General features: G+C 52.3%; 2 protein-coding genes across 2 annotated transcripts in view; both read right to left on the bottom strand.

Moving 5' to 3' along the window:
• Positions 1-3,432, bottom strand: part of Dcdc2c (doublecortin domain containing 2C) — a 96,954-nt gene extending 93,522 nt beyond the window's left edge. Inside the window, exons 1-2 of the mRNA XM_071601979.1 lie at positions 3,146-3,432; positions 1,188-1,239 (exon numbers count right to left, since the gene is read on the bottom strand). Coding sequence (XP_071458080.1) covers positions 1,188-1,239; positions 3,146-3,432 — 339 coding nt within the window. The remainder of the gene's footprint in view (positions 1-1,187; positions 1,240-3,145) is intronic.
• A 903-nt stretch (positions 3,433-4,335) lies between these two features.
• On the bottom strand, positions 4,336-22,749 carry Allc (allantoicase). The gene is made up of 11 exons (XM_071601217.1): positions 22,660-22,749; positions 21,526-21,576; positions 18,860-18,947; positions 17,773-17,898; positions 14,520-14,599; positions 12,280-12,412; positions 8,984-9,139; positions 8,543-8,616; positions 7,495-7,603; positions 5,365-5,489; positions 4,336-4,542 (listed from the first exon to the last, which is right to left on the bottom strand). Exons 1-11 carry the CDS (start codon positions 22,747-22,749, stop codon positions 4,336-4,338), a joined length of 1,239 nt encoding a protein of 412 aa, XP_071457318.1.
• Between the last annotated feature and the right edge of the window lie 1,235 nt (positions 22,750-23,984).

Here is a 23,984-nt window from a genome sequence, read left to right as displayed (position 1 = left end):
ACACAACCTCTGCAGGTCACGGCTCCCTCGGCTGGAAAATAAGGTTCCACAAGACAGTCTGCAAGCCTCCCCATCCTGAGATGTTACCGGTAAGTTGTATTTTATTGAATCCACTGAAATGTGCAAGAATGAGCACAGACTTAAACTTCAGAAATGTGCTGATCCCTCCCCAGCCCCAACAGAGGGGTAAACAAACGGCTGGATGCCAAGAAGAACAGGCGCCACTTGCTCCATCAGCCCAGCCCTGACCCACAGTGACGGCCAGATTGTCAGGGGAAACCTGCCCTCCTGGACGGTCACAATTGAAGTTGGGGACACACTGAATTTGACTTCCTTTCACTGCCCTGAGAGCTGTGGGTCTGTCGGCGGTGCCTGGGCGCCACTCTGGAGCTACCCGAAGGTTCCTGGGATGTGGAGGTGCACAAGGACGGGCAGTCGTGAGGCTCAGGGTGTGGAGGAGGACAGCTGACAACTCCTCCTGCTGACAGCGCCACACAGTGTGTCACTGAGTCCTGCCCCAGTCCTCTGGTACAGACCATCACCTCCACAGAAGAGCAAAAGAGAGGGTGCTGTAGAAGAGGAGGCACCTCAGCACCCACCTGGTGACACTCCACAGAGCTGACTCTGTTTGTTTAAAAAAGTAAAAATCTTGATAAATCCTAAATATCAATAGGCTCCATTACTCAAAACTGTTGGGTTTTGTTACAGAAAAAGGTGGGTCTCTAGTGACTGAGTGGCTGTGCTGTTTTTGTTAGGAATCAAGTGTCACGGATGGAATGACAGGCACCCCTCCCCCCCACACACACGCCTCTCAGAAGCCTATCATGGGCAAAGCCAGCATTATCATTAGCATCAACCCTGCATGACTTTAAATAGCTCTTCCTGACATCCACTTCCCAAATCCCCAAAACAAAAGGAAAATGAGAGGTTTTAACCAGTAACTTCATAGTGTGCCTCAAAGATGCCCATCTCCCTTGGTGTGGCCCAGGGCACTTTTATGACTCCCGTCACTGGGGCACTGAGGCTTTGACAACCTGACAAGCTCACCCAGGGCCTTCCCGCACTCCAGGGGCACTTCCTGCCAAACCCTGCGGTTTAGCCCCAGGAAGTCAGGACGGGAGCTCTATCAGTTTAGATTGTTACCCAATGATCTGGCCCATCTCCTCCCCTCGGCCGTGCACACTTACTTCCTTCAACTTCCTCTTCTTGGAGGGCTTTCTGGGAACTATATGGATATAGCTGCAAGAGAAGAGGGAGAAACAGGATTAGAAGGTAAATATTCAGATTCAGAGCTGTGGCCCCTTCAACTTTGAAGAAGACAATGCCACAGCAACGCACAACCAGGCGGAAGCACTCTCAGACACAGACATGCGGGCCCAGGGGCCTGCAGAAGCATGATTTTTTTCTTTAGAAATAACAGGATGTTAAATTTGTATCTTTGCAAAAATCATTAAGAATTTAGGATACTCACCACTTGTCAGTAAAACCAACTCCTTTTTTTATTCTTTTTTTTCAAAAAAATTAAAATCTCACACCACTAATTTAATTAGGAGTATCTTTGATCCTTAATAAGACACCTAAAGCACAAGAAGTAAAATCAAGAATCAATAAATGAGTTGGATTCAAACTAAAAAGCTTCTTCCTCACAAAGGAAACAATAATATGAAGAGAGAGCCTACAGAGTGGGAGAAAATCTTTACCACACACACCTCAGATAGAGCACTAATCTCCAGGATATATAAAGAACTCAAAAAACTTTAACACCAAAAAAAGCAAATGACCCAATCATTAAATGGGCAAAGAAACTGAACAGACACCTCTCAGAAAAGGATATATAATCAATCAATCAACAAATATATGAAAAAATTCAATATCTCTAGCAATTAGAAAAATGCAAATCAAAACTACTCTAAGATTTCATCTCACTCCAGTCAGAATGGCGATCATCAAGAATACAGACAACAATAAATATTGGTGAGGATGGGGAAAAAGATTCACTCATACAATTTGGGACTACAAATTGGTGCAACCACTATGGAAAGCAGTATAGAAGTATAGAGATTCCTCAGAAATCTTGGAATGGAACCACCGTTTGACCCAGCTATCCCACTCCTTGGTTTATACCCAAAGGACTTAAAATCAGCATGCTACAGTGACGTAGCCACACAATGTTTATAGCCACTCAACTCACAACAGCTAAACTATGGAACCAAACTAGGTGTCCTTCAACAGATGAATGAATAAAGAAAATGTAGTATAATATACACAATGGAATATTACTCAGCCTTAAAGAAAAATGCAATTATGGCATGGATGGAGCTACAGAAGATCATGCTAAGTGAAGTAAGCCAATCCCAAAAAACCAAAGGCCAAATGTTTTCTCTAATATGCGGATGCTAATTCACAATGAGGGAGGGTAGCTAGGTCAGAATGGAGTCACCTTAGATTAGGTAAAGGGAAGTGAAGGGAGGGGAGGGGGCAGATGATAGGAGGGAGAGTAGAGTGAATCAGACATTTTACCCTGTGTTCATATATGACTACAGGACCAGTGTGAGTCTGCATCAGGTACAACCTAGAAGACAGAGAAATCATTCTCCGTTTATGTATGATGTGTCAAAGTGCATTCTCCTGTCATGTATGACTAATTAGAACAAATTTTTAAAATAATAAAATGAAAAACAAAAAGAGAGTATCCTCAGACTGGGAGCGTTTCTGGAATCTGGGAGAAATGGAAATTCTCTCTGGAGAATCACACGGATTCTCAGCTCTGGAAGAATTTCCACACATAAAACCGTAGAAAAGACGTGGTCTGCAGTCGGACAGGATGAGCAAACGTGGAAGGAAATAAGGACCACGAGGGAAACCAGCCCAAACAACTAGGCAGAGGAGGCTTCAGGGCCGGGCCGGCCAAACCCCACGGGCAGGGGTGTCGGCAGGAGGCCAGCTCCGGCAGGACCGCCAGTGGACTCTGAGCCCCGCCCCAGGGTCCCTCCCCTGGGCCCAGCATCCTCTAAACCCAGGCACCCTGAGGAGCGCAGAGGCCCGTCCTCCCGGGAAGAGGCTCAGGGCGCAGGGACTCGGGGCAGCGCGCAGCGGGGTGGCCGCAGGTGGCCGCAGGTGGCGGCGCCGCGGGGCGCACACTTACTCGAGCTTCTTGAAGCGCTCGCGGCCCGCGGCCACGTACTTGCCGCCCGTCTGCAGCGCGTCCAGCTCGTGCACCGAGTGGCCGTGCGTGGGCGTGTAGAGGCGCCGCACTCCGAACGGCACGTCCACCTGCGCCGTCAGCTGCTCCAGCAGCACCTCGAAGTTGGCCACGTGGCGCGGCGAGAACACGAACTTGCGGCCCACGTAGAACTGGTCCCCGTTGCGGTACACCAGGATGGTCTTGGCCGGCGTGGTGTCCACCAGCGTGTAGGGCCCGCGCGTGCCCATGGCGCTGCGCGCTCGCCTCCGCGCGAGAGCCGGACCGCGCCAGCAGGGCCACGCGGAGCTGACCCGAGGGTCACCACAGAGGGCAGGAGGGCTGCGTGTGCTGACGCGCCGGCGATTGTGACCCGCGGCCTGCAGGGACAGGACAGGTGACGGTGGCGGGCAGCTCTGGAAAGAGGAGGAGGAGGGTGGCCTGCAGAAGCGGCGGGAATGAGAGGGTTTGGACCTGCAGGCGCGCCCACCGCGACCCGCTCACTGTGCTGGCGGCCCTCGAGGGCCAAGGCGGGTAGCATCCGGACCATCGGGACAATCAGAAGAGGACGTTGCTAGAACGCCTCCCCCTTCTGAGCCTCAGTTTCTTTAAGAGATTTACAGCCTAAAAAGCTCCTAGGCCCCTGGCGCAGAGTAGGCAAGTGGTCTGGAACCTGCACAGCACGTGAGGAACTGGGTGACGTCGCGGCTGGTGCCTGGTACCCAGAAATGTGACGTTCAGAATGCCTGCCCTCTGGTGGGGGTGGGAGTGGAAGGCCCTCCCTGTTCTGGTGAAGAGTGGTCAGTCCTTTGAGCTGCAACCATGAGTAATTCTAGAAATACTTGTTCCCAGTGGTCATGGTGGGTTTAAATTCTCTAAGACAGTAGGCTACATATCCACTGCTGGATATACACCCAGAAGGTACACAGTCATGTTATAAATGTCAATATCTTGTGGGGTTTAAAAAAAAAAGCAATTCCTCAAGAGGCCACCTATATTCACAGCCACATCAATAATTAAGCTTCGAAACGGTTCATGGCAACAGAGGCTACTTGGTGCGGTGACCTCTTTATTCAGCCACCAGGTGTCGACAACCTCAGAAAGACCTCAGGTGGGCAGTTACTGCTGTGTGGAAATGAGTGTTTTGCACATGGTTAAAGGTTTGCCTTAAAACCCGTTTTAACTGAGAACCTCATCCTGGGATCCCTCCGGGGCCGCAGCAGGCAGATGGAGCTGGGGAAGCCCTTGAGTCGAAGGCGGCTCACGCCTCCATCCGGGAAGATGGTGAACCTCGCGTGAGTGATGACGTCTTGGAGCTCCAGGGTCAGGCTGTCGAACAGGTGGTTTTGGTTGGGGGACAACTGGAAGAGAGTCAGAAGGGGGTCCTTGTTGGAGCAGGACTGTGTGGCCCAAGGACCCAGCTCAGCCTGTCAGTCTGGACTTGTGGGGCTTAAGCTTAAGTTATTCAGCGAGACCATTCAGCGTCCAGGGGCCCTGCCAGCAGGGGGAGGGCCAAGGAGCCCTGACCTGAGGGCAGGTCCCCGACACGTGTCCCTTTAAAGAGATGGGGACAAGCTGTTGAGAAGGTGAAAGACAAGGTCCCTGCTGTCTCCGTGGTCACGAGGGAGCATCCCTGGCCTCCACAGTGCCCATCTCAGGGCATTTATCCCACAGGTAGCTTTCAGTGCACCACCCCCACCCCTTCTAAAAAGTTAAATATCACAGAAACGTGTTTCCATTTATGTCTTCTTAACACAACAGACTTTTGTTTTAACAAAATTGATGGTTAGAAACGCAAAAGTGGGAAAGAGAGTCTGTCCTTCCTTCCTTTTTTTGTACTGGGGATGGAACCCACAGCCATTGGCCAATGAGCCACTGAGCCACATCCCCAGCATGTTTGTTTGTTGTCTAAGATGGACTCTCACTAAGTCTCACTAAGTTGCTTAGGGCCTCCCTAAGTTTCTGAAGCTGGCCTTGAAGTTGCAGTCCTCCTACCTCAGCCTCCCAAGCCTCTGCCTTTCTCTGAGGTAAGTATACCATTCAGTTTTTTAAAGTCCATTCATGTCAGTTCATTTCACTCCTGAACTGAAAAGAGGTCTGAAATTGTATTCTAATCTGCACACAAAAGTCTAGGGGAAATAGCTCTGATTGAAGACCAGATCCCCACGCTGTCCCCCACATACCTTGGTGATGGGGAGAAGGGGCTTCCATTTATGGGCTGGAAGAATCCACTTTTTCTTGACCATGTCTTCTTCTTCCTGGGTGGTCAGGATGCACCCGTCCACTTTGCAGCTGTCGGGAGAACTGCCTATGGGAGCAAACAGAGGCACCCTGCCCTGCACATTCCCTCAGCACAGCTCAGCTTGTAGGGCACAGGCTCGTGTAACCAGATCAAAACCAGGCAAAGAACAAGCCACCGCTCCTTCTAAGCAAACGCAGAGGTGTGACGTATGAAGGAAAGGAACAAGCCAGTGCATGTGGCGTTGCTGCCTCTCGAGACTGACGCCTGAGCTCTGCAGGAACCCCAAGCAGCCTGCCACATCAGCGCTGGCACACCTGAGTGCACCCGCAAGGTTCCTACTGCCAAAGCTGGATGTGCTCCGGGGGTGGAGTTCAGACTGCATGAGGCACATCCGAATCACCACGATGCTGGGAAAGAGTTTCCTTTTGAAACATGACAAGCAAAAGAAGAAACCCTGAGCTCCATCAGCTGGTGCTGAGCACCAATGAGACACAGGATTTCTCAGTGGCCTCCAGGTGATGGTACCTGGTCCCCGAGTCACTCTTATGTCTCTGGAGTTTCATAGGACTGTGTGCCCAGCAGGGTCACAGGATCTTAGGGAAAGGTCCCCACCCCCTCTTTGTGAGAAGCGGCTCAATAGAGGTTCTCCGAGACTTGAAGGTCAATCAAGGAGGAGCTTTGCCAAGAACCTTGGCAAAGAGGACACTCACTGTCCACATGCCCGCTTTGTGGCTCATCTCCTGAGACAGGTCCTGGGCAGGTGAGCATGCTCCTGGGGTACGGTGCAAACCCACGGGCTGCAGCTGCTATTTCTGCTCCCTGATATTCACACCTGTGTGAGTGCGCGTATTCAGCATGGTGTACTTGATGTGGTTGTCATTTGCTGTATTGCTTGTATAATGTAAGTGAATGCTAGCATGCTCCCTCATCCACAGCTGTCCTCACGGTGTCCCAGGGCTGTCCCAAGGGAATGACAGCAGTATATTCACGACCTGTTGCATTTGGGGGGCAACTGGTTGAGTGGATTCGCTGTTTATTGCCTGAGTTTTCTTTATGAAAGGAAGCAAGTGACCCAAACCCTTCATGTAGAAAACTGGAGTAAAGAGACACTCAAAGCACAAACACAAACCACAAGAAAACCGCAGAGCTGGCCCCTCCCTGCCCACAGCACAGGCTGCTGCCAGCCACGTTGGAAAGTGGAAACAAAAACCAGGAAATGGGGTCTGAAATGTGGTTTTCCAAAAGCAGCAGACACCAAGACTTCTCAATTAATACACACCCTCCGCTGCTGGTGACAGACCTGTCCTCAGTGTACATTGTGCTTTCCTGGAAAAGCTAAAATCAGCAGAAGTCATCATGATTCAAAACATTTAAATATCAGCCCTACAAAATGTGAAGACAGGCTGCCACCATTTGTCACAAAGAACTAAGCAATCCCAAGACGCCCCGGCGTCCATACTAACACGACGTCACCTAGCAATTGTAGAAGCTCAGTAACCTCTTTGGAACTTTCTTGATACAATGACCCATGTGTACATCTCATAAGAAAGTAAATGTAAGATTTCTCTTGTTACCAATTTCTCCTAGTACCAGAAATGTGCAGTTTTAAATCTGTGTGGGTCACTCCTCCACATCTGCCTGCAGCCAGGTGCGCTTGGTGGTAGAGCACACGCTCAGCAGGTGCAGGGCCCTGGGCTCGATCCCCAGCACCACAAAAATAACAGTAAGATGTCACACCTGGAGAGACATGGTCACCCCCCAGAATCTGCCGGGACCACTGCCCCTCAGCCAGAGGCCGGTCCTCCCTGCTGCTCCCCCGGGCTCACTGCACATGCAGCTCAGAGCCCCACAGCATGGGGCATCGTGGGCGACCTCAGAGTCGTCCAGGCCAACTCTGAGCTGTGGAGGGAGGTGCGGCTGCGGAGCCAATGTGACGCTCTCAGCAGTGCTCAGGACCACACAGCACTGGGAGGGGAGGCCATGCGGAGAGCAGCTCCCCTGCCCCCCAGGGGACACGTTACCTGGAGAGTAAGCCCACCGACTACAAGGCCCTTCCTTACGTGACATTTACCTTTAAAATACTTGGTGTCGATTTCAATTTGAGTTATTACTCCAGGATGTGCCAGCCGGAAAACTGCCCACTCACAACCCTGAACCTGGAGAAGGCCATTCTTGTCATTCTGGAATCCAAGGAGAGAAAGGTCAGCTCAGTCAGCATCATTAAACCGACCTGAAAATCAGCAGGTGGAAAATGTTAACATCTTATATTTGTGCTTTCTTTTATTTCTCACTAAAAAAAAAAAAAGGGTGTTTCCTATGACCTAATGTGCAAACCACGTTGTGTATAAATTGCCGTCACTCCTTAAATACCTCTTACTGACTTGAGAGTTCATTTCTGTCAATTCCTGATGGTTTTCTGTGCTGACTGTAGGTTCAGACAGAACATCATACACAGAGGTATCTTAATTAATCCAACCCTCAGGGCCAATAATTTGTTTTGCCCTTGCAAAGAGGATATTCTCCTGGTTGCCACTGTCTCTTCGGATGCCTGATTGGCTCTAACCCTTCATACCCCGAAAGCCTCGGGAAGTTCTGGTGTGATGGGAGGGCCATCCAGGGGCGGGGGCATGGCTGAGTTTTCAGTGGGATTCAAAGCTGAACACTTGGCTTGGCTTTGCCCGCATTTGGTTTCTTTGAGTCAGCTAAGTTACTGGCCAGATGGAGCAGCTAATCTGATCTAGTTCCTTATCACCACAGGCTCGCATAGGTGTCTGATCCTAGGAAGCACAGAGACTACAAATACTAAACTCTTGTTTTTCCCTCCAGTTCTAGGAACAAATGCACCCATGCCTTCTGGGTCATTAGATCATAGATCCTTTGATTCCTTTACTGAAGAAACAGAGGAATATAGCAAGATGGACCAGAGCCGTGGCAATGTCCAGCATGTCTGTCCTGGTGGAGGACAGTGTGGAGCTGTACAGAGCCAGGTGGAACTGGAAACTCAGAACAGACGGAGAGTAGTGACGAGCATTTAAAAAAGCTCAAGAGGATTCTTAAAAAAAAAAAAAAAGTTTTTCTTTGATGTAAAATGAAAAGCTTTTTTGAAAAGAACTTCTTACTTCTAACACCGGAGGCCTGTCCAGCCGTCTCGCAGTCTCCCAGCCATCTGCCATGGACTTGGGCCCACCAACTCCTACCAGAAAAATTCCGTTAATGGTGCCACCGTGGCTTGATCTCAAATGGGAGAATGAATGCCCACACCATTAGATCTCAGATCCCACGTCCCTGAGCGTGGCCACCCAGATGACTTTCATTGCAGTGACGTTTCAGTCCATTCACAGAGTTGGTAAACTGTTTTCCTTTTATGGCAACTCTGTAGGCCCAAACAAGGAGGGACCACGACTAATGATGACTTGCCCCATGGCACGGAGGCTTTGAATCCCACACCCTCACTAATCTCCTCCACCCCATGCTTCAAGGGCCCGTCCTCTGGCCTATGGGGTATTTGATGCTAGTGGCCACACTTCTCCATAAAGCCGGCTCCTAGAATGTTCTCTCACCTATCATATTGTTTGGGTGCCCAAAATGTGCATTGCTGAATCCTACACAGACACCCCCAAAGGCAATGGCCACCAGGTCTACCGGATCTTTGGGATCGGTTGCAGTCCAGTCCTTCTGTCCAGTACCATATACTCTAAGGCGCGCAATCCCCCCATCTGAAAAGGAAAGGTCAGAGAGGTAACTGCGGGTGGCATGACCAGCAGGGTCCTTGCGTCTTCTCCAGGCTCACCTCCTGCTAGGCTCTGCCACACCTGTCCACTTCAGTCCCATCACCCCAGGGCCCTGGCACGTGACAGTACCTTATTATGACACCTCCCCATCTCTCCAGGAAATGGTCATTCTTGAGTCTCAATTTACACGTCTGGCCCCAGGAAGGTTCTTTCTCTCTTTGGAGGTCCACCTGCCACTGCCTGATTTCCCAGATGAGTTTTATTCCGTCTGCGTGCTCAGCTACTCTATAGCTCTGATTGCAGTAGGAAGTTACCTTACTGTTTGGTTTTTTGGTATTGGGGATGGAACCCAGGGATGCTTTACCGTTGAGCCACATCCCCAGCCCTTTTTATTTTTTTATTTTGACACAGGATCCCACTAAGTTGCTTAGGACCTCGCTAAGTTGCTGAGGCTGGCTTTGAACTTGAGATCCTGCTGCCACAGCCTCTCGAGCTGCTGGGATTATAGCCGTGTGCCACCATGCCCAGCTGAAGTTACCTTTGTTATTTTCCCACTTTTTAAGTCCCCTCTGTTATCTGTCTCCAGATTTAGAAGGTAGCATCCCTGGGGCCAGGCCACTTGCCAAGCTGTCCACTTCTGCACTGTGTCTACCTGTCGCAAGTCAACTCCATGGAGGTGGAAAGTCACTTGGAAGTGCATCATAGGTAAATTACAGACCCCACACACCTGGGCGCTGGTGTCAGCAATGAGCATCGCCTCCACCCCTCAACTCATGAAAGACTCTCATGTGTTTATTCTTACAGCACTGCACTGCTCAGCGATTTGGTTGAGACTACAAAAGATCATATTTGCAAAATTGAATCTTTGCTGAGAATCATATGCAGACTTCATCCCTTGCCACTTCTGTTCAATTCTGCATTAGAGATTTTAGCCAGGGCAATTAGAAGGGGGTGGGAAACAGACTGAGAGATTCTGATTGGAAAGGGAGATACAGAGGGTGAATCCCAGTTAGAAAGGAAGAAGTAAACTATTTCTATTCTCAGTGTGATCTTGTATACAGAACATCCTAAATATTCCACTCAAAACCCATTACTACTCACAAAGGAGTTCAGTAGTGTTGCAGGTACAAGATAAAAATTAGCAAAAGTAGTGCAGAAATTATAATCTGAAAACTACAAATCATTTTTTAAAGAAATTAGAGGACACCTAAACAAATGGGAGACTATCCCATATTCATGGAGTGGGAAACTTTATATTATTAAGGTGCCAATAATTCCCAAATTGAGCTACAGATTTAATGCAACCTCTGTCAAAATCCCAACTGGTGTCATATATAATAAATTAGAGTAAACAAATAATTTTTTAAATTCCAGCTGGTTTCTCTGTAGAAATTTACAAGTTGATTCTAAAATATGGAATTGCAAAAGACTCCAAACCACCAAAATAATTCTTGAAAAAAGTCCAAAGGACTCAATTTGTAATTTTAAAACTTACTTTACTAATCAAGATAGTTCATTAATGGTGTAAGAACAGAAAAATAGATCAAAGACAAAATTGAGAGTCCAGAAATAAACTCATGTGTTTATGGTCAACTAATTTTTAACAAGAGTTCTCAAGTCATTCCACAGGGAAAGAAGAGTGTTTTCTACAAATGCTCTTTAGACAACTCATATGATGCAAGAGAATGCAGCTGAATCATTTCCTCACACCACCTACAAAATTTAACTCAAAATTAACCAAAGATGTAACTCAAAGATTAAAATGATCTATTTCTTTGAGCAAACATGTAATCTATAAAACACAAAAACACAGGAATATTCATTCATATCCCTGATTTGGTGCTGATTTTCTAGATATAACTCTGAAAGTATAAGCAACAAAAGAATAGAATGGGCTGGGGATACAGCTCGGTTGGTAGAGTGCTTGTCTTGCCTGCACAAGGCCCCGTTCAATCCCCAGCACCACACACACACACACACATACACACACACACACACAAGAATAGAACAGATATGCTGAATTTCATCAACATCAAAAGCTCTTGTGCTTCAAATGACCCTGCAAAGAAAGTGAAAAGGCACCTCACAGAGTGGGAGAAATTGTTTGCACATCTTGTATCTGATAAGGGACTTGTATCTATAATATATAAAGAACTTATATATGACTCGATAATTAAAGATAAAAACCCAATTTTTAAATAAGCAATAATTCTGGAAGGAAATTTTTTCTAAGAAAATATACAGATGGCAAATAAGCACATGAAAATATGCTGTCACCATCATTAGGCATCAAGGAAATGCCAATCAACCAAAACCACAATGAGGTGCTATTTTGCATGCGCTAAGATGGCTACAATCAGAAAGATAACAAGTGCTGGGAAGGAAGCGAAGAAATCAAAATTCCCAGTAGGAATGTGAATGTTGCAGCCATTTTGGGAAAGTCCAGCAGTTTCTCAAACACAGTTAAACACAGCGACCATATAACCCAGAAATGCCAATCTTGGGTATATACTCAACACAAATGAAAACCTATGTCCACACAAAAGTTAGTGAGTGTTTACAGCAACATCGATCCTAGGAGCCAACAGGTGGAAACAAATGTCCATCAGCTGGTGAACGGGTAACTAGAATGCTGTGCATGTACTGGTGGAGATTTTTTGGTCAAGAAGAGGCATGGAGTTCCCGTATATGCTACAGAATCTTGGAACATTATATGAAGTGAAAAAAGAGACGGAAATGTCAAAAAATGTGGTTGTTTTACATGAAAGTTTCAAAATAGTCAAACCTATCAAGATAGACAGTAACTTTAGTTGCTTAGGGCTGGTGAGGAGGATGTCAGATAAAGGGCACAGGATTTCTTTATAAATAGGAAAATGTACCTGGGACATGGATGTTGCTAGGAGACATGTAACCTGATCCACGGGTTCTGCCACACCCTGGTCAACTTGGTGATTTCTCATTAGCTACCTATTGATCCCTAGAGTAAGGTAAGAATTTCCTGGGGCACCAAGAGGGCAAATGACGACCTAAACGCTGGGCAGCTCCGTTCCCGATCCGTGTCATTTTACAAACATGACGGTGCAGAATAAAGAAGGGCAGGGCTGCAGGGGCCGCGTAGCACTTACCTGGGAAGATGTTGAGTCTCACGTGAGTCCACCTCTGCTGGGAGTTGACCAGGAAGTAGTTGTGGCTGGAAGCAGTGCTTCCTGGCTTAAGCTCCGTCATAGGAACCAGGGAATTCCAGTCGTCAGATTTTAGCTGGCAAGAGACACATAAATGCTAGCAGTGGCTTTTCGGAAGAGCAGATTTTCTCATCCAAGTGCCCAGGGCTCTTCAGGGGCAGAGGTGCTTTGGAATAGAGTAGTGATGGGTGCCTGAAGGAGAACTCTGACATCATCACCAAGAAGGTCAAGCCCAGGGCGTGACCATGAACACCAGGGCCTGCCTGGGAACCTTCCCTTCCCACACTGATCCGAAGAGCGGCTCTGAGTGGAGGGAGTCTGAATGAAGCTCTCTGCTTGCTCCAACGTCCTCGTCTTGATCGCCAGAGGATTTTAGTGTGGCCCTTCAGATAAAGGGTCAGGGCTGCCCCCCTGACCTGGGGAGGTCCGGGAGCCTGGTGACGACTCTCCTAGATGGGACCTCCAGCTGGAGGTCCCTTTGATGTCTCTGCCACTACTAATTTCCCTGCTAAGGATCATCACTTTCATAAAACACAATACAAATTATTAGACAAATAAACTTCAAGAAACCAGAATGTGCTAAACCACAAGCCCCAATTGTTTATTTTATTAAGTTCGACTAACAAAATTTCCATGTTGAATTGCTGGAAAGGGAGAATTTTTCCTGCCACTTTTTACCTTATCTGGCCAAGGCCAGCAGAAGTGTGTGGACAGGGCTAGACCATTCCCAAGGCTCTTCAGGTCATCTGCTCCCTCATACAGACTGGAATGAACCTGCAGCCAAGCATGTGCAAGGCCACAGGGTGGAGGGGAAAGGAGAGGGTCCCAGGGTCGCATGTCCCAATGATGGCCTTTTGAAGAACCTGCAGGGCAGATCTGCAGTCCTGATATCAGACCTACACCTGGAGGGCAGACACAGACCCACACCTGTGGGGCAGACCTAGACACACACCTGGGGCAGAAACAGATCCACACCTGTGGGGCAGACACAGACCCACACCTGTGGGGCAGACCTAGACACACACCTGGGTGCAGACACAGATCCACACCTGGAGGGCAGACACAGACCCACACCTGTGGGGCAGACCTAGACACACACCTGGGGGCAGAAAGAGACCCACACCTGTGGGGCAGACCTAGACACACACCTGGGGGCAGAAACAGACCCACACCTGTGGGGCAGACCTAGACACACACCTGGGGGCAGAAACAGATCCACACCTGGGGGGCAGATACAGACCCACACCTGTGGGGCAGGCCTAGACACACACCTGGGTGCAGACACAGATCCACACCTGGAGGGCAGACACAGACCCACACTTTGGGGCAGACCTAGACACACACCTGGGGGCAGACACAGACCCACACCTGTGGGGCAGGCCTAGACACACACCTGGGGGCAGACACAGATCTACACTTGGAGGGCAGACACAGATCCACACCTGCGGGGCAGACCTAGACACACACCTGGGGCAGAAACAGATCTACGCCTGCAGGGCAGACACAGATCCACACCTGGGGGGCAGACACAGACCCACACCTGTGGGGCAGACCTAGACACACACCTGGGGGCAGACACAGATCCACACCTGGGGGGCAGATACAGACCCACACCTGTGGGGCAGACCTAGACACACACCTGGGGCAGAAACAGATCCACACCTGCGGGGCAGACACAGACCCATACCTGGAGGGCAGACCTAGACACACACCTGGAGACAGACACAGATCCACACCTGGGTAGTGACAGACCCACACCTGTGGGTCATACCTAGACTCACACTAGACCCACACCTGGAAGGCAGACCTAGACCCACACCTAGGGTCAGACAGATCCACACCTGGGGAGCAAACATGGACCTACACCTGTGGGTCATAACTAGACCCACACTAGACCCACAGCAGGAAGGCAGACCTAGATTCACACCTGGGGGAGAGGTATAACCTACATCTGTAGGGCAGACAGATCCACACCTAGGGTGCAGACATCGACCCACACCTAGGTGGCAGACCGAGACCCACACCTGGGTGGCGACATAGACCCACACCTAGGGGACATAACTAGACCCATACCTTAGGGGCAGACCTAGACCCACACCAGGGAGGCAGACCTAGATTCACACTGGGGGAGAGACATAACCCACATCTGTAGGGCAGAAAGAACCCACACCTGTGGGGCATACCTGCGCAATGGCTGCAAACTCTTCAGGGGTGGCTGCAGCTCCTGTCCGGACCCCTCTCTGTGGGATTTCTGGCAGTTTATCTGAAGGGAGAGTGACCAACACTGGGGAACAGGGCCATTAACTCGTGAAATCTCTAATGACACTGTGCACACAGTACCTTCAGTATGAGCCTGTCCCCTGAGGTGACATACCCTAGGTACAGGTGACACAGCACCTTCAGTATGAGCCTACACCCTGAGGTGACCTACCCTAGGTACAGGTGACACAGGACCTTCAGTATGAGCCTGCCCCCTGAGGTGACCTACCCTAGGTACAGGTGACACAGCACCTTCAGTATGAGCCTGCCCCCTGAGGTGTCCTACCCTAGGTACAGGTGACATGGCACCTTCAGTATGAGCCTGCCCCCTGAGGTGACCTACCCTAGGTACAGGTGACACAGGACCTTCAGTATGAGCCTACACCCTGAGGTGACATACCCTAGGTACAGGTGACAGACTACCTTCAGTATGAGCCTGTCCTCTGAGATGACCTACCCTAGGTACAGGTGACACAGGACCTTCAGTATGAGCCTGTCCCCTGAGGTGGCCTACCCTAGGTACAGGTGACACAGGACCTTCATTATGAGCCTACGCTCTGAGGTGACATACCCTAGGTACAGGTGACAGACTACCTTCAGTATGAGCCTGTCCTCTGAGATGACCTACCCTAGGTACAGGTGACACAGGACCTTCAGTATGAGCCTGTCCCCTGAGGTGGCCTACCCTAGGTACAGGTGACACAGGACCTTCATTATGAGCCTACACTCTGAGGTGACATACCCTAGGTACAGGTGACAGACTACCTTCAGTATGAGCCTGTCCTCTGAGATGACCTACCCTAGGTACAGGTGACACAGGACCTTCAGTATGAGCCTGTCCCCTGAGGTGGCCTACCCTAGGTACAGGTGACACAGGACCTTCATTATGAGCCTACGCTCTGAGGTGACATACCCTAGGTACAGGTGACAGACTACCTTCAGTATGAGCCTGTCCTCTGAGATGACCTACCCTAGGTACAGGTGACACAGGACCTTCAGTATGAGCCTGTCCCCTGAGGTGGCCTACCCTAGGTACAGGTGACACAGGACCTTCATTATGAGCCTACACTCTGAGGTGACATACCCTAGGTACAGGTGACAGACTACCTTCAGTATGAGCCTGTCCTCTGAGGTGACCTACCCTAGGTACAGGTGACACAGGACCTTCAGTATGAGCCTGTCCCCTGAGGTGGCCTACCCTAGGTACAGGTGCACACAGCACCTTCAGTATGAGCCTGTCCCCTGAAGTCACTTACCTTAAGTACAGTCGACACAGCACCTTCAGTATGAGCCTGCCCCCTGAGGTGACCTACCCTAGGTACAGGTGACACAGGACCTTCAGTATGAGCCTACACCCTGAGGTGACCTACCCTAGGTACAGGTGACACAGGACCTTCAGTATGAGCCTACACCCTGAGGTGACCTACCCTAGGTACAGGTGACACAGCACCTTCAGTATGAGCCTGCACCCTGAGGTGACATACCCTAGGTACAGGTGACACAGCACCTTCAGTATGAGCCTGCCCCCTGAGGTGACCTACCCTAGGTACAGGTGACACAGCACCTTCAGTATGAGCCTGTCCCCTGAAGTCACTTACCTTAAGTACAGTCGACACAGCACCTTCAGTATGAGCCTGACCCTGAAGTCACTTACCTTAAGCACAGGTGCACACAGCACCTTCAGTATGAGCCTACACCCTGAGGTGACCTACCCTAGGTACAGGTGACACAGGACCTTCAGTATGAGCCTACACCCTGAGGTGACCTACCCTAGGTACAGGTGACACAGCACCTTCAGTATGAGCCTGCACCCTGAGGTGACCTACCCTAGGTACAGGTGACACAGGACCTTCAGTATGAGCCTACACCCTGAGGTGACATACCCTAGGTACAGGTGACACAGCACCTTCAGTATGAGCCTGCCCCCTGAGGTGACCTACCCTAGGTACAGGTGACACAGCACCTTCAGTATGAGCCTGTCCCCTGAAGTCACTTACCTTAAGTACAGTCGACACAGCACCTTCAGTATGAGCCTGACCCTGAAGTCACTTACCTTAAGCACAGGTGCACACAGCACCTTCAGTATGAGCCTACACCCTGAGGTGACCTACCCTAGGTACAGGTGACACAGGACCTTCAGTATGAGCCTACACCCTGAGGTGACCTACCCTAGGTACAGGTGACACAGCACCTTCAGTATGAGCCTGCACCCTGAGGTGACCTACCCTAGGTACAGGTGACACAGGACCTTCAGTATGAGCCTACACCCTGAGGTGACATACCCTAGGTACAGGTGACACAGCACCTTCAGTATGAGCCTGCCCCCTGAGGTGACCTACCCTAGGTACAGGTGACACAGCACCTTCAGTATGAGCCTGTCCCCTGAAGTCACTTACCTTAAGTACAGTCGACACAGCACCTTCAGTATGAGCCTGACCCTGAAGTCACTTACCTTAAGCACAGGTGCACACAGCACCTTCAGTATGAGCCTGCCCCCTGAGGTGACCTACCTTAAGTACAGGTGCACACAGCACCTTCAGTATGAGCCTACATCCTGAGGTGACCTACCCTAGGTACAGGTGACACAGCACCTTCAGTATGAGCCTGCCCCCTGAGGTGATTTACCTTAAGTACAGTCGACACAGCACCTTCAGTATGAGCCTGACCCTGAAGTCATTTACCTTAAGCACAGGTGCATACACACCCAACCACGTGGCTTAGAAAATCAGGAGTCGATGCGCTGGTCCAACCCTTGAGGCTGCTCAGGGTCTCCAGGTGCAAAGTCCAGGTGCAAAGTCCCTCCCAAGACCCCACAGCTGCTGCACCCTCAGGCCCTGCGTGGCCACAGGTGGGTGGAGTTGCAGCTCGGTCGCTGTCCCAGGCCTCCTGTGGGACCTTCCAGAGCACCGCCAGCCTCCCTCCTGCCCCCGCAGCCTGAACCTTGAACATCCCAGGTCACTGGGTGCAGCTGGGTGTGGGGACGGATGAAATCCACACTGGGCCAATGAGCACTGTTACGCTGACTCTCAAGACCCCAGAGCACCCTGCAGGCATCCTGGTCATCCTCCATCCCTGCCCAGCTGCCGTGGACCCTGCAATCGTCCTGAAGTGCTGGTGGGAGCACGCCCAGGGGCCCCTCACCCACAGCCCTCCCCTGGGGACGTGGCCCCCACACACCTTTCTCCAGGTTGGCTGCCTGGATGGACATGCGAGGGGCATGACTTCCTGAGAAGTAAGAGGTGTCCACGTCGAAGCCGCGGATGACTCCCTGAATCCCCAGGCTGATGACACACCAGTCGTGACCTGCAGGGCACAGACGAGCATCCGTGAGCCCCGTACCTGGCTGGAGGGTGGCCACCGGAACCCCTTCCCCACCTCAGGGAGACCTGCGCAGGTTGGCTCCAGGCAGGTGACTGCATAGCTCGAGGACCCTCTTCCAGCTCTGAGGCGGGGGCAACATGGCTTCTGGGAGCTTCCCTGTGACTGTCACGATACAGACACCCCAGCCCAGCCGTCCTCATCACCGCACCCCTTATCTCTAGGGAGTCCTGTGCCACCCGGGTGCCCTGCCTGCGTCTGCCCGTCCTGAAGTCCGTGTGTCCAGGTGATCTCTTCATTCTTTGCTGGCAGACATGAGCCCCCTTAAGATGCCCAGATTTCTGGGGATCCAGCATGTGTCCAGCTCTCCAGGACAGAAAACTAGAGACACCCCGCTTCTAGGGCTTGAGACAACGGCAGGAAACCCCACCTACCCACCTGAGGCCTGGGTTAGTTCACTTCTATAGCCATTTTGCACCCTCAGAAGGCAGGTTTTGATTGAGACTGACAAGAAGAAATTATTTCAAAGCATCTTGAGGTGACACAGGAGGCAGGGTGCGCAGTGGTGCAGGTGTGTGGGCTCCGCCCAGCTCGGCCTGGGCTCTGCCCTGGGCTGCTCTGAGGAGTGGATGGGGTGGGCGTGCCCGCCTCGCAGTCGCTGGGCGTCAGGTGAGAGGCACCTGCCGTGGCGTCTGCCCACTGCTCAGGTGGTCCTTGCCCTCCGTGGCCATGGACCTCAGCAGCATTCACACTTTCCTGCAGTGTTCCCACCCTGTCCGCCTGTTGGTGGCCAGGGCCCAAGCCACGCCTCTCGACTTCTCAGAGCCTGGCGTCCAGATGGGGCCACGGGACTACAGCACATTCCACCAAAATTGACCCAGCACACCGGGCATCCCAGCCCCACCCTGGCCCCCGAGGTGCAGGTGAGTGGCCGGCATCTCCCTACCTGCGGTCCGTCTCCTCCTCGTCTCCCATCCGTCCATCCATTTCCCAAACTCTGTGTACTCGCGCTCTTTAAAGCTTGGGTCGTCGCTCTAGAAGGAGGTACAGGCTGGTCGGTAACGCTCACACGGGGCTGGGCCTGCAGCTCAGCGGCCTTTGCCCCCAGGGATAAGCGGAGGCTCAGGGAGCTACAGGGAGCTACTGCTCCACCGCTGCCCACTCCAGGTCGGGGCCCTCGCTGCCTTCGAATCACCGTCAGAGAACACCGTGGGCCTCGGCACAGACTCGGCCGCTGCTGGCAGCAAGTAAGGCGCGTCACACAGGTTCCAGGCCCTACAGAGGCAGCAACTCCCAAGGGATCTAGGTGGCATGGACGAAGCAGGACAGGCTCCTCTGATTTCCAAAGCTACGTGGGACACAGGACGTAGTGACAGGTAATTCTGCCAGGGTGGCATGAGGACAGGCAGAGGCTCCGTCCAGCTAAGCACCTCAGCCCTGCGCTGCCCCATGCCCCAGGAGGGAGAGCGAGGGCCCCTGAGGTCAGTGAAGCCGGGCTCCCTCCTCCGACCAGCAGCAGAGCAGCCCCCTCTGTAAGAACAGGAAGAGGACACAGCCCCCGCGGAAAGTGTGGACACCCAGAAGCTGTCAGGCGCATGGTAGGTGGCCACACGTGGACCGTTGGCCCCGTCACCTCACCTGGGCACAGAGAGGGCCTTGTGTTGAAGCGTTTCCAGTTCTGGCAATTCTAGAAGGTTGGCACAGATTTTGCCAGTTGAGCATCTCTAATCCCAGACCCCAAGTCTGAGGTGTGAGGGTTGGGACTCGTGGACTTTGGTTTTCAGACCAGGGGCTCTCCCTGTAGTGACATTCAAGTGCTGCCGACCTTTACGTAAAATGCCAAGCGAACACCGTCCTCTCTGTGCCGGGCACGTTTCATGGTCACGCGGTGCCTGTGGCTCGGAGACAGACTGCTGTGGTCTGCCTCTGACAGCTGAGCAGAACTGGGGCCCCGCGGTGTGCAGCCCCTGCTGGCCCTGGATGCCTGTGAGCGTCCCAGGCCACCGCTGTCCTGGGGCTGACCCGGCCCTGCTACCGCTCATCTGAGGACTTTGCCTCCTCGCCTGCCCTGCCTGGGAGCTTTGCAGCAGCAGCACAAGACCAGGGGGTAAGCAGCTGCTGGAGCAGCCCTCGCCTGAGCCCGGCACCTTGGTCTCACCCTCGCCGACTTCAGAAGGGAGGGGAATGCGCGCTTGCTGTTGACGCCTCCTATCTGTGCTTCATGTCATGGCAGCCTCACTGTCGAAGCCTGCCCCAGGGTCACAGTGTCCACTCTGTGAGATCTCGGTGCCGGGCACCCAGCGGCCCCTTCTCCGCAGTACTCCTTCTTTAGTTGTTGTTTACATGAAGGAGGCAGTGTGTGCGTGTGTGGTGACGTTAAGTGTGGCGTGTCTGTGCCTGCGTGTCCGTGGTGTGGCAGACGCATGCCTGTGCACACCAGTGCAGAGTATAAGGAATGGGGCCCCTCCCCAGCCCACCTTCTGGGAGACCCTGCTTCCAGCTTGACGCGTGTCCTTCCAACCCCGTGTCCTGCACACACAATGCGGCCTCGGGTGCTGGCAGGTGCCTTGCGGGCTCATCCTCCAGTGGCCGTGGAGGAGCCCAGGTCGGGAAGAGCTGTACTTGTCTGCTTCTCTACTGGCTTACATTCAGGCTGGCTTCACCCTCCAAACAATACCAGAATGAATATTTTTTTCCATAAGTGTGCCCACTTGTGCACATAGGTGAATCTGGGGTAGCCAGGTCAAGGTGTGCACACGTGGAAACTGCCCAACCATAGGACTCCTGGTGACATGGCAAAAGCCTTGGCATTTGCTTGCTGTGTGACCTAGAACAAGTTAATTAGTATATCTGGTCCTCATTTTCTTTTCATTTCTCCTGAGGAATAGATAAGTTAGTAATGGAAGCTGCCTTCAGAGTGTCAGGCTCCAGCTTGTCCTGGACCCAGACAGAGAGCAACACATTCACCAGGACAACCAGATGCCACCACCCACGGCGCAGGCCAGAGCCCCAGCTGCAGGCACACCTGCTCTGCCTGGGAGCCGGGAGCCGTCCCCTCCCAGGCCTATGCTCTCTGGGTCTGGCAGGAGACAGGATTCCAGGGTGGCTTCTTCTTCCCTATGTTTGTCCTTTTTGGGGGGTGTGGGGGCAGGATTGAACCCAGGGGCCCTTAACCCCTGAGCAACATCCCAGCCCTTTTTATGTTTTTATTTGGGGACAGGGCCTCTCTAAGTTGCTTCGGCCCTCACTAAGCCGGCTGAGACTGGCTTTGAACTTCACTCTCCTACCTCATCCTCCTGAGCTGCCTAATGTGTCCCTTTTTTAATGAGAAACTGTCCTACACGTTCTTAACGAGGCAGGTAACGCATTTTCCCAACGATTCAGAACTGCCAGTTTCTTCCCGAGACACACGATGAAGTCCTCATTTGTCAAGGGAGCAGGGCACGGACCTCAGTGTATCCCCCTAAGGCCATGTGGCCCACGTTCCTCCCCCAGCTCCTGCTGTCTGCATGTTTCCATGTGGCCACGCTGCTGTGCTGGTCAGTGAGAGGTCAGCTACAGGGCAGGGGCCTTCCCACCAGCCTCCTCACGCACCACGCGCGTTCACGGTACCTTTATGAGGTTTTCTGCAGGAGCAAAGAAGTCGTCTGTTGAAAATAAAATCTAGACAAAGGGAAAGGGAAGTGAAGATAAAATAGTGTGAATTTTAAAACGTTCTATTTGATTCCCAGTGAAGCCTTATGAGATGCAGGGGACGTGGACTGGCCCAGGGAGGAGGGTCCGCAGGCGGTAACCCTGCTGCTGTCCCAACCTTTCCTCCTGATCCCTTTACCATCTGGACCTCGCACTTGGGAAGCAAATAGACCAGCTCCTTCTTTTCAAGAACTCAGAACCTTGGGTTTTGTGGCTTTTTCCAACAGCAAGGGCAGTAGGTCTATATGCCACCCGGGGTCACACCTGTGCTCTGGTGGCCACAGTTTTCTCCCATGGGACTCCAGGAAGTCACCCTCCAGGGAAACTGTCCAGGCGTGTGTCAGCAAGCTGCACGTTTCTGCCGGGGAAAGGGGTGCACCCAGCTGGGCCCCAGGAGCACAGGTGGAAGCCGGGTTTTCTGGAGGAGCCTGTGGTCCCAGCAGCCTGCGGGGAGGTGCCCGGGCTCTGGCTGCAGCCAGGAACCCAAGGGCCAGGGAGGACCCAGCTCTCCTGGTGCTGCCGGCTTCCTGGCGGCTCCCTGGCCCCTGAGTGGGCTCTTGGAGCATCTCTTGCTGATGGGCCCTGTGGATGCCCCACTGCAAACGCCAGCCAGCTGCAGCGGAGTCCATGTGCTCCACCACCCTGTCCTCGGTGTGGTCACAGCACTGGCTGGGACTTCCCAAGCCTCTCCTTGTAGGACAACCTTCCTGGGAGGCCCCTCTGCCCATGGCAGGGACCTTCTCCTTCGCATCGTAGCAAGCTTCCAGGAGAGAATCATGCCGCACCCAAGCTGAAGGGCCACCATGCGTTCTGAATTGGCCCACAGAGGAGAGCTGGTCCCCTCCACAAGGGCAAGGGGCCTTTTTGAGCATTAAGGCTGGGCCGTCCCTGTTCAGGACTGCCTCCGTTAAGTAAATTTGTGGAAGCAGGGAGGTGCTCCCTGGGCGGGCACCCGTCGCCCTGATTGCTGGCGCTAATTCAGCTCTCTGCCCTGGGGGGGGACCCCCAACCTGCGTGCAGGAAACCCTGGCTGCTCCCTGAAGCCCTGCTTACCTTTCCTCCCACGGACTCGGAGGCCATGTCCACCAGCTGGGCAAAGTCCAGGAATCGGGTCAGTGTCCCCTCCTTCGAAGCATCAGCCATGCTTCCTAGAAGCGAGAAGGCAGGCGCAGTGGGCCTCTGCCGGCAGGAGGACCCCAGCCAGGCTCCCAAAACCAAGCTCAGAGACATCAAAGGTGAGGCGGTGACAGAGCTGGGCTTACTGTCACCTGGGCGGGCATGAGTGTCTTTGTATGAGCCCGCCAGAGGAGGGCGTGAGAGAGGGCTTGCTTTGAGTCAGGGGCCACCAGACACACAGTCCCACCACTGCAAACCTGCAGCTTGTGTCGTGATTAAAGCAGAGAAGTCATTCTCACCTAGAAAAGCCACTTTTACCAGTCTGTGGGTGCTTTCAAAACACCACCCAGCAACTAGGTGACCAGGCCTGGCTAGCAATGGGGCAGAGCCGAGGACACCCCTCTGCCCACAGGAGCACCCCGTGCAGGACAGACACCACACTGGGGCTCAGAGACAGGACCTCGGAGCTCTCTCCATGCAGGACTCAGGACTGTGCCGGCATCACCAGGGGTCAACAGGGAACCTAGGCCAATCCCAGCACCAGAAGAAACAGAGACCTGAAGGAGGCTAGGAGGCCCCAGACTGTACCCCTCAGCCAGCGGGTGCCTTGTGCTCCTCCCCTTTCTTCTGCTCCTCATGGAGAAAACAGAAAGCCACATAAAAACCATGATTTCTATTAAGAATTATTCCTAGGATTAGGATGTCGGTCGGTGGTACAGTACTTGTCTCGCAGGCATGAGATCCTGGGCCCAAGTCCCAGGACCACCAATAAAGAGAACGATTCTTATTCATAAAAGAATAAATGACAATAAATACAATCAGCAGGTGGATTTTTCTTGAAATTGCAGAAACACAATTAATCATAAAATGTTGAGCTTCCTATGAAACACTGTGTTTAACAGACATTCCCAGCATCTGCTCTGAAGGAGAACAGAATGGGTGATCCAAAGAGTGATTTGGTGACATGGCACCTGAGAAGGGGTGCAGTCTCCCTCCTAAGCAGCAGACTCGCATTCTATCCACCGACTGGAAACCTCTCCCTTGGACGTCTAATCAAATGTCAGAGCTGAAGTGTCCGACTCTCAGCTGCTGCTGGTCCCAAAGGGGCCCCACCCTCAGCCTCCACACCCCAGCTAGTGGCCACCCCTCCTGCAGCCACTGGAGCAGAGCCCTGGGGTCAGTCTCGCCTGCCCTCTGTGGCAAAGTCGCACAGACTTTCAGTCTGGATCCTGACGCTGGGAATGACACGGTGTCTGAAACTC

This window comes from Marmota flaviventris, chromosome 14, assembly GCF_047511675.1.
Source record: "Marmota flaviventris isolate mMarFla1 chromosome 14, mMarFla1.hap1, whole genome shotgun sequence".
In the NCBI taxonomy this organism is placed as follows: domain Eukaryota; kingdom Metazoa; phylum Chordata; class Mammalia; order Rodentia; family Sciuridae; genus Marmota; species Marmota flaviventris.
Note: the sequence above shows the minus strand (reverse complement) of the source record. Positions and strands in the feature narration are given on the sequence as shown.